This window comes from Branchiostoma lanceolatum, chromosome 1 (genome assembly GCF_035083965.1).
Source record: "Branchiostoma lanceolatum isolate klBraLanc5 chromosome 1, klBraLanc5.hap2, whole genome shotgun sequence".
NCBI classification, from domain to species: domain Eukaryota; kingdom Metazoa; phylum Chordata; class Leptocardii; order Amphioxiformes; family Branchiostomatidae; genus Branchiostoma; species Branchiostoma lanceolatum.
In genome coordinates this window covers 34,850,945-34,861,939 of record NC_089722.1, presented here as the reverse complement: position 1 = coordinate 34,861,939, position 10,995 = coordinate 34,850,945, and the positions used below count along the sequence as shown (strand labels likewise).

At 38.1% G+C, this 10,995-nt stretch overlaps 1 protein-coding gene across 4 annotated transcripts in view; it reads right to left on the bottom strand.

Annotated features, from left to right (window-relative positions):
- Positions 1-73: 73 nt before the first annotated feature.
- LOC136427507 (oxysterol-binding protein 1-like) overlaps positions 74-10,995 on the bottom strand; it is a 76,109-nt gene continuing 65,187 nt past the window's right edge. For all 4 annotated transcript variants that reach the window (XM_066416411.1, XM_066416418.1, XM_066416429.1 and 1 more), the window contains 5 exons: positions 10,144-10,239; positions 8,317-8,492; positions 5,321-5,413; positions 4,670-4,797; positions 74-3,784 (listed from right to left, as the gene is read on the bottom strand). In XM_066416411.1, the coding sequence (XP_066272508.1) occupies positions 3,639-3,784; positions 4,670-4,797; positions 5,321-5,413; positions 8,317-8,492; positions 10,144-10,239 (639 nt within the window). In that variant the 3' untranslated portion in view covers positions 74-3,638. The remainder of the gene's footprint in view (positions 3,785-4,669; positions 4,798-5,320; positions 5,414-8,316; positions 8,493-10,143; positions 10,240-10,995) is intronic.

Here is a 10,995-nt window from a genome sequence, read left to right as displayed (position 1 = left end):
TGTGATACATGAATGTAATAATTATTGACCAACATGGAGCTATTACCAACAAAAGACACAAATGCACAAAAGGTACAATTCGAATTCTTTAATGTTTTCCCCAAGCATCTCCACTGCTTGTATATAACAAGGGAAGGAACATTTATCTCTGTACATTTTCCATTTCTTTAAATCCATATTGCACAGCTTGGAAGTGTCCACACCTCACAACCCATGCAGCAACCTCTGTCACCCCCTCTGTTTGTAAATACTGTGTTGTAGATGAAAGCAACGGAAGATGCCATTCTACAACATAGGGTAAATTAATACCAGAGAAAGCACTTATCAAGAGAAAAGGCTAAACTTTTAAAATTTACAAAATTTAAATTAAGATTGATCAAAATACTGTTATATCAGCATGCAGAGACCATACAACATTCCTCCTTTTCAAATGTCCCATAATGAACTGTCTGGGACTCTGTCTTACAGTAGTGCAGTTTTTTTTAAGTGTGAAACTGAAAACGTTGAATGCATGTCTTGTGTTAGCAGTCAGCATGAATATTGGCATGGCATGGAAATATCTGTTGAATTTTCAATACCATGACGTACATTAGTGAGGTGGAAGAATCTTTACTTTCATGGATCATGGTAGAGAACACATGCTTTCTGTATTCAAAACCATCTGGGTTGCTAAAATTCAACACTGCCAGGAAGAAATGACAAGTCATATGGCTGAAGTGACCCTGCAAGGAGGTACAAGCCCTTCTGATTGTAGTCTGTAGATACATGTACATGTAAGGTGTGTACAAAGTGGTCATTTGGGAGGGGATAATGGTTTGTGAATCCACCCACGGAGGGGACCAGCTATAAAATCAACCTACAGCTAACAAATTGTATTTGCACAATGTATTTTTTTTAGTAGAGATATCACACATGATAGGGAATTAGTGGGTTGCTCAAGCCTGTCCCCAAGGGTTTTACTGTGATAAGTGCATAATATTTGACAGGGCAGTGGCAATGTCTACAGCTGCAGCTTCTCTCTCATTCTGGACATCCATGTAAACATCAAACTACATGTTTTCCTCAAACCCCTTTAACACCCTCTGTGGACTAGATCAATGTACTTCAGTGTCCGTATACATGTACATTGAATATTTGTAGGTACTACCTACCTACATGCACATAGTCAACACAGAATGAGACTGGCAACATTAAAGCCACAGGAAACAACTGGAACATTGTAACATGCCTGCCAATAGCCATATTCCTGACTTTGGTAACAACTCTATCATTGGAAGACTGCTATTGTGTTATCCATGCAGACCAGGCCACATCTGCCTATACCACCCAACATGGTGGTGGTCAAGTTAGACTACACAAAATCGCATGGACTACCAAATGGACACCCATTTCCACAAACCCCTTACGACATCCCCCCTTCAGTTAGACAAGGCATCGTAGAAGCAACTACATATCTGTACACCATTATCAGATTGTACATGATTTCTTACATAATATAGAAATCTCTTGGTTTAGGCACTACATGTATGTCTGGCAAACAGCATTAAAGTTTGTGACAGGGTAAAAGAAGACAATATCAAAGATACACATAATTGAAATGTAATATTCCAGCATCCTACTCTGTCCTGGAAAACTTAGCTTAGTAATCAGGGGTGGCATTCGCACAAATTCTAAGAATTTTATGAAAAACACACTAACCACTGAATTCGCACAAATCTTATGGAAAACGCGCAAATCTTATGGAAAACACACGAATCACTGTGAAAATTCACAAACCTTATGGAAACACGCAGTCTATTTATGCGAACTTGCCTTGGGCGGTATGTTTCTTAGTGTTTCTAGCCCACGATATTTTGATTTTAAAGCATTGGATCGGCGCATACCGTCTTTCTGTATTCAAAACCATCTGGGTTGCTAAAATTCAACACTGCCAGGAAGCCATTTTTTCTATACAATGATGTCGAAATATATGAGAAAGCAGTCACGGTTTAAAATACACCGTTCAGTACACTACGTTATCACAGTCATTCACGTCGGACTGCGATCAGTTCGTACGGATGTGGACGGAGCGTTACTCCGAGGATACCGTCAAAGTTGGGTCGAGCCTGTGAGCTATTCTTTTGCTTCATCTTGGTGTGTCACATAGTCTTCTCCGTCGGTGCATCTCGACAACACCATGTTGAAAATCCTACTTTGTCATGTGATCCAAGCAGTGGTTGGTCGGTTTGGATAAGAAGGCTGCGTGTTACAAAAGATTTGTGCGACTTCGCATAGTAATTCAGATGTATTTAAAGATTCGTACATTTTCGCATTGCACTGTTAGGGAAGGAGCCACCACATGCATTCTTTCTGTGTATCACTTTTCTATATTGGAACAAACTTGCAATTTTTGCATACATGCAGCAAATTCTATTCTCATGCCATCTCTGTGATCAGACATGGGTAAATTATTACAATGACAGCAAGTCTGGCCAGTAAAACTAACAGACTGGACTTCTTTCATTCATCTTAATATGTCTAAACAGACATCTGAATGATACATACATGTATATCCAACTACATGAGGATACCCAAAGGAACATTGGACCCTCATGTACCCTAGTAACACAGAGAGATTGGCTCTCTTTACTGGTAATGCATGTAAGAAAAAAGCTGTCCTGACAAACCAAGGCAAATCTTACATGCTGTATGGCTTCACCTGCACTTTTTTCAACAAGAGAAAGAACATTCAAATTCTTGCTGCATTTCTATTTTTTTACAAAACACTGGTTCTTTAGCGAGTAACTTTACAACCCTCACATTCCTGGCAAGGTCAGGTTATTTCTTATTGGTTCTCATTTGTCAGATGATAGTACATTACACAACTACAGATATTTAGCTTTATCCCATTGGCTGAGCCATGATGGTCTGACTCAGAAAGACTATTGTTGATTGGTCCAGCTAGCATTGTGCTGCTGTTGTCAGAATCTACATTGTATATGGAAAGGCTCAATCTGATGTAACTAATTCTAATACCTGTTATCACACATCAAGCCCTTATATCAGAACATCAGTTCTGTCTGATATTTTGGGGCTTGTTAGTGTACGAAAAGTATCTTGGAACTACAAGCCCGTACTTAGTTTGCTACCTACACCTGATAAAGTTTTGTTGCAAGGATTTTTTTCATCCGCATATATATATAAAGGAATAGGTATAAACATGGTATTTATATATATATATATATATATATATATATATATATATATATATATATATATATATATATATATATATATATATACATAATTGTATATACCATGTTTATACCTATCCCAGCCTGGCTAAATCATCACCTTGCTGCATGTACATTCCCTGTTGACAAACATTGCCTCCAAAGATAAAAACATTATTTCAATATTATACTATTCAGAATTCTGATGACTCCCCTCATCTAGACAACACCCATATCATGTACTATAGGTAACAGATCTGTTCTTTGAACCTTTGCTGCGAAGGCAAAGTTAGAGTGGACCGTATACTAAGTTACCGCCAGAGGGAAGAAACTAAATGTGAAGCTAACTGCAGCATCACAGTTTTGTTTCATACTGCACTTGCTGAATCCAGGTGGGTAGACCACTCATTTGCATGTGGATGGCGACTACAGGTAGATGTCAGGGCAGTGTGCAAAGTCCTCCTGGGCCTTGCTGTCCCAGTAATTGCCTTTGTACATGTGAATGAAGTTTTTGGTCTGGGGATCCAGTTTCTTCTCAAACCACACTGGCTTGTAACCCTCATACGCCTTGCCTAAAATAGAAAACAGACAGACGTGGTAAGAAATCTGGGGAAAATTAATGACATACCACTACAGCACTGACCAATTAGGTTGGAGCAAATTCTTGGTTAAACTTTAAGTTGTGAACACATGCAAATGGGCATATATATATATATATGTATATATATATGCCCCAAGTTTTTATATATATATATATATATATCTTTGGAAACATCAGTATAATTACACAGGGAAAAACATGATAAAACGGAGAGTGAGTGTGTTAAGTGCCTTTCCCAAGGGCACAACGTCTGGGTGCATGTCCGGACATGTCTGGGTACTCCACTGGGGATTGAACCTGGGTCTTATTGGTTCATAGCCGAATGCTCTGCCACTGTGCTACACAGACGCCACACAAAAAATTCTTAAATCCAACGCGAAAAGTGTTTCCATTATGTGACTGTTGTGCTACTATTGTTTCAAATCCAAGCTAGAAACCACCGCAAACACTCTACCCCCTGTGAACATTTCTGCATTTACAGTATCTGACTAAAAATGCCAGCATCATTTGAAACTTCTGCCAGGCCAGTGTTCTAGCCAGCACCCGTCATTCCATTTTTTGAATTTTGTCACTCATGACGGATGAAAATTTGCCCAACCCCTCATTTTTCACGGACAATTATAGAGCTTTTCACCAAAAGAAAGAGCTTTTCACCAAAAGAGTTGTCATCAAACTAAGATGATGATCTACCAACCAGCAAAATTTGCCTCTCAAAATGCAGAAAATAGCGTTTCAGAAGGTTACGGGTTAAAACCTGGAATGTTCATGGATAAGATTATGACACCCTGAATTTGCCTATTTTTACATCATATTGGACACAGATTCCAATAAGTGTCCAGTGCCTTGATAACCCCACCTTCTGTTGCTGCCTGTGCTGCTTCAGCTTCTCGTTGTTTCCTCTTTGCTCTTTGTTTTTCCTCCAGCTGAACCTTCAGGGTATTGGCATCATTCCAGTGCCCATTCTCCATAGCCCTCTGGTCAGGCCTGACACAAAACAGACACATTGGATTTATCACAATCTGATATCCAAGTCAAGACCTCTAATGAGAGTCGACGTGTACTTTAAAACTGTTTACATAAGTCTGTCATAGTTCATGGCAATCGCACCGTTTGAAACTTGCGCCATGCAGACGGCCACTCGACTGATGATTGAATCATGTCATGAAGCCGCATTTCCCAACAAGTCTGAATAGGGTTTTCAAGCTGGCTTTCCTGAGGATGGATTTTGAGGAATTTTCCGAATTCCAAGCCCATGGCCAGCACTAACTTATCAATTCCCTCAAATTCATCTTGAACAGAGGTTTGACATGTCAAAGTTTTGTATAAGTATTGATGATAGTGTTACGTTAACTTTAATGTGATTTGAGATTTTCTACGAATAATAAAGAAAGCTTTTAAAACGAATGATAAACTGATAACTCTTGATTTTTATCATCCTGCAACATCTAGCTGCTGCAAACTTCAATGAACAAAGCAGAGTTTGGCAATGTTGCCAGAGCTGACCGACCTGTTCCTGCTGTCTGTGGGAGCCACATCATCCTCTGGTTCATTCAGGAACATGGCCATCTCTGTGAAGTTGTACATGGTTGTGTTCCAGGGGCTGCACATTGACACACATGGCTGGATTACAGCATGCAACTTTGCACATAAAACAGGACTGTATGCAATAATGTTGGAGAAACATTTTAACGAAGTCGTCCGTTACTAGTCTGTTCAAATTATTATCCACATTTTTTGCTTTGAGGTGCAATATTCATCTTCCCAACGATACTAACAGCAAGAAATTCCCACATTTTTTGTTCATTTCTACTCTTCCCTCTCATGAAAACAAAAACACAAAACTAGAGTTCAACAACCCCATACCTTCGCCGACTGATTGTAGACTTTTCGATTGGCATATTATAAATGTTTCCCGTTAATTATGTAAATAAGGACCTCATATACATTAATTATGTCAGTTGATCATATTTTCTACTTAAATAACACAAGTTGTTCAAAGAATGAGTCTTATCTTAGCAAAGATGGCTATTGTAGCATTTCCTCATAAATTATGGAAATGAGGTCCTCATTTGCATGATTTATGTCTGATAATGTCCACATTTACTTAACTTCCAAATGCTGCAAGAATAAAATCCCTATCATTCACCACGATTTACCAGTCAAACATTATAGTATTTTGCCAGTAATTATGCATATCAGGTATTCATTAGCACAGTTACCTTCGCTGAGAAGGTTATATTTTACCAAGCGTGTCTGTTAGTGAAAACGATAAGTAGAGAACGCCTGGATGGATAGTCTTCACATTTGGTGTGTCGGTAGGCATGTGCAAATCCTCAAGATGATTAGATTTTGGGCGAAGAACTTTGCATAATTAACAAGGAATGTTTGAAAATCTGTTATATTGCATCATCAGTCTCTATACCAGCTGGTATGTGTTACTGGTGTAGGTTGGAGGTTTTGCCATGGGGCCATGGATTATTCCCAGGGGGATTAAATGGTAGAGGTGAGAGGACGCCTAAAACGCAACAGCTCCTACCATGATCCTACCATGGCTTGCTGGACTAGAGTGGTAACAAGAATGGTTTAAAAAAACAAAAACACAGGCAACGTGAGGATTAGTAAGAAAGGGATGATTGAGCCTAATCATTACTTCTATCAACAATGTATTTTCAGTAGCGTTTATACGAAAAGTTTTATTGCAAATTCCTGCCCGTAGGCTAATTGCAAGTACATGTACATGTACATGTAACACGGAGTGGACGGACAGACAATAATGAACAGTATAACAAATGTCTAACTCTAGTCTTAACTACTGCCACTAAGTTCTAACTTATTGAGTTCGACTTCTTTTTCCCAGACTGTGGAAGACGAATGATCCCACTTTTTCTGTGATATGTGGGTTTTGTGATGTTAAGAGGAGAGTAGTTTTCTTTTCGTCTGAAAACGTGGAGAAATTAGGATGAAATATGGTGGCCTCTTTAAACAGCTCATTTCTTTCGTTGTCGTAGAATGGACAACTTGACATAAAATGTATTTCGTCTTCCACCTTGTTTGACATACAGTATTATGTATGTGTGTGTGTGTATGTGTGTGTGTGTGTGTGTGTGTGTGTGTGTGTGTGTGTGTGTGTGTGTGTGTGTGTGTGTGTAGATAAGCAGCATAACTCGAGAAGGCTTGGATGGATTGTATTGATGTTTGGTATGCGGGTAGGATGGCAATAGCTTTTGGTGGGTAAAGAGCTTAAATGATGATTCACATTATACGATACTGATTATGCAAATCAGAATGTAATTTGCATAATTAATGAGGAAAGTTTGTACGACGATCATGGACAAACATGTGACATGTGCCTGAGAAGGAGAAATATTGATAGATACTAATCATGCAAATTAAGAACTCAAGAAGGACATGATGACTCATCATGATTTTTCTATATGGATAGCTTAGGTGATGCTTGGTATAATCAAATGATAATTATTTGATTGCATAATTGATTAGGACTTTCGTAAACCCACTACGTTCCATGATAGGACTATTCAAGTATTCTACTTAGCCTCGTGACGTTTGTAACTGAGGCTCAGGAAAAGAGGAATAAAGATTATGCCATGATAGGTTTAAAAACGCTACAATAGCCTTCTTTGCTGAGATCACACTGTCATACTTTGGACAACTTCTGTTATTTGGTTGGATCAATTGATGTAGTTTATGCAAATGATGACCTTTTTTGTATAATCAATGATAAAACCACCCTAGATACATCAGTCATAAAGACGAACGTATGAGGTTGTGACAGTCTACTTGATTATCTATCAATATTTCTCTCTTTCTCTGTAACACGTCACATGTATGAGAGTCCTTTAATGGAATGCTGCAGATTTGTAAACTTTCCTCATGAATTATGCAAATTAGCTTCTGATTTTAATAATAAGCATATGATTTTGTCGAGCATCACTTAAGCTATCTACATTCTTAATGTCATGACGACCCATCAACCTCTTGAGTTATTCTCTTTCAAAGTTTGAAACAAAATTGGCTCCAGCAGTTCCAAAAAGCCGCTAGGGGGCCCAAACCTACATGTACATGACTTCTTTACCCTTCCAAGAGCTATCTACCATTAAAAAATCATGACCATAGCATGTTCAGAACACGAGATATCAAACAAGAAGTTCCGCTGCAGTACCATAGAAAGTCGCTAGGGGGCCCAAAATCTAATTATTTAGAGGTCTAAAGAAGACATAACAAGTATCAAGACAATCCATCCAGGCATTCTTGAGTCATCATGTTCACAGACTGACACACATACAAATGCTGTGCAAAACATAACCTTCTCGCCGAAGGTAAAAAAACTAAACTTTCACCGAAAAAAAAATGTCATGTCCAAAACAGGAGCCCTCACTCAACAGCTAGCGTATAGGGACGTATAGGCATGTGTGGGTTTCATGGATTAATTGATCTTGACATTGTTACAAAACAATGGATAGTAGTGTATTTCTTTAGACTTACGGGGGGTTACTTCTGACCCAGATAACTTTAGGTGCTGTTGTTTGGTACACAGACTTGCCCCGCCCATTGCCTCCAGTCTGGTCCTTCACTATCTTGGCATACTCAATCTTCTTGTCCCAGGTGCCTGACAGGACATAGTGCGCCTGTCCATCCTTGTCTGTCACTACACCTGTTACCTGAAATGTCACACAAAATAATACAGCCACAGAAACAATTAGAAAACTTAACAACAACTAGAAAGGCAACATTTGCAAGCATACAGCATACTTAGTCTAGTATTTTGCCCACACCCCTCCCAATGCAAAAATGGACTGTCCCAAAATAACACCTGGGCAAATTGAAATATTCAATACGAAAATACTTCTGTTCAAAAGTGATCTTTTGTCATGAAAAGTCATTCCAGTCTGAAATGGAGATTTCCCGACTTGACCCCCTATGCAAGAACAGACTCTTCCACAGGCAACCCCATACATAATGGACCATTCTAGAATACTTCCACTCAAAAAATGAATCACCCCAGTTCAAAACTGAGTTTGTCCCTCCATGCAGGAATGGACCTCCATGCAGGAATGGACCCTTCCATTTGCACCTCCACACAATATGGACCAATCCAAAACCACATCCACAAATGGAGTACCCCAGTTCAAAATATAATCTTAAAAAATGTCCCCGGTCAAGAATGGACTCTTCCAGTACCATTCTCATGAAAACTAGACCAGTCGAAAAACAACCACTCAAAATGCACTTTTGCATACAATCAATCCAGTCCAAAATTGAATTTCAAAAAATCCCCCAGTGCAAGAATGGACTCTTCTATTTTACACATATAATGATATATATGTAGATTTGACATGAGAAGAAGAACATGGACCAAAAACATAGTATGACTTAGACTTATTAGTATGAATGAAATATAAAAATGTGACACCCCTACGTTTGAATGGATGCTTCAAGAGTATACATTTTTGGTTTAGAAATAAGGCCATGCTGATTTGATCATATGGATGACATCCGCATGCGCATCAATTTTCGTCCATTTCCTAAAAAAAAAAAAAAGTTTTCTAACATACTGTAGATTGTACAAAGCAGCTACAAAATGAGCAAATAACGTTACATGTATATGCCGTAAATTGCAAAAATATATTGCGGGAAACGGATACTAATGTCTACAATGTATTCACATGCTCACATCAGTTTTGGGATTCACAGAGGATGTCATCCATATAATCAAATCAACATGGCCTAAAGAAAAAGTTGTTTTGAATGAGGGCCTGTTTCACATAATTTTGGTTTAATATATAGGAACTGGAGATATATATCTTTGTTCTGAAAATAGCAAAAAATTGACAAAAATAATGTATGCCAAAAGTGTGAGCACATGTCCTAGGCATTCCCGTACAACATTCGATTTAAATGCTAGACTAAAAATAATTATTTCACTCTAATATACAATTTGAACATAATTTGTAGGACTCACAGAGACCTTTACTTGTGTCTCTCTCCAAAATATGATGCATTGCTGCACTACTATAACCACATAAAAGTCCAAGTCCAGACCTGTACCTGATCCTCTGGACCTGGACTGGACCTGAATTTTCTGTATCCGGGTACCCACCCCTCGATAATGGGGTAGGAAAGCAAACATTTTTGCAGTGGTTTTAAGTTTGCAGTGAAGAGCTCACCACGAAAACTGTGAACAAAAACCCACCACAATCATTTCTGCACTTACAGTATGTTATACACAAAAAATAGTATCAAAAAGTATCAAGTAAGTAAACACAAAAACTATGTAAGTACAATATCATCTTAGTACTTTTGACCAATTACCTTCCTGGGAGTTTCCCTAGAGAAGTAGCTATAAGGTGTGTAGACAAGATGACACTTGTCTCCTGTCTTGTGGTTAACAATGTCCATCTCTCCACTCTGATAGGAAACAACAAAATATCACATTTCAAACAATATCCTACTTAGGCCACACCAAGTTCACTAATTGGTTCTTAGAATCGCTGCTTCTATTCTTTTCAAATTGAAAAAAAGGACCACACCTCCAATAATAATATTCAAGAAAATTTCACTTACTTTTCACAATAAAATTTTACTTAATTACTACAAAAACTTAATTTCAGGTTACCACATTCATTCAGCCTTGTATTATGCATCATTGAAATAGATAATTTTCTACTCTTTTACAGTGATAAAACATTTCGATGATCATACATTCAAGAGTGCTCTGTGAGGGCTGCTTAGATAAGTAACACTGGTCAGTTCACATTGGGACAGACAATTTGGAGTCTTCAGAAATGTTAGATTTCTGCCTATAAGTGTGGTATCAGCTGAAAGCTCTCTTCATCATGAACAAAGTCATGTAAAAATGATTAGTCAGTGATGTTCACAGCTTTAGATATGAGTGATTGAAAATGCATGATTGTGAACGATGTACTCTTAGGTCAATCAAGGAGGTTATATATACCTCCTTGGGTCAATACATATCTAGCAGCATACAGTCCAACTTTCAAGATGGAATATCTTCATAGCTTTCCATGTTATGACCAAATCAAAGGCATTGTAATGTAAGGGAAATCATGCTCTTTCAAATGATTTATGAAACTTTACTGTATGCTCTGTAAAAAAAATTTGGAAAATTTGATTTCCAAGATGGAAGGCCTTGAAATCCGGAAG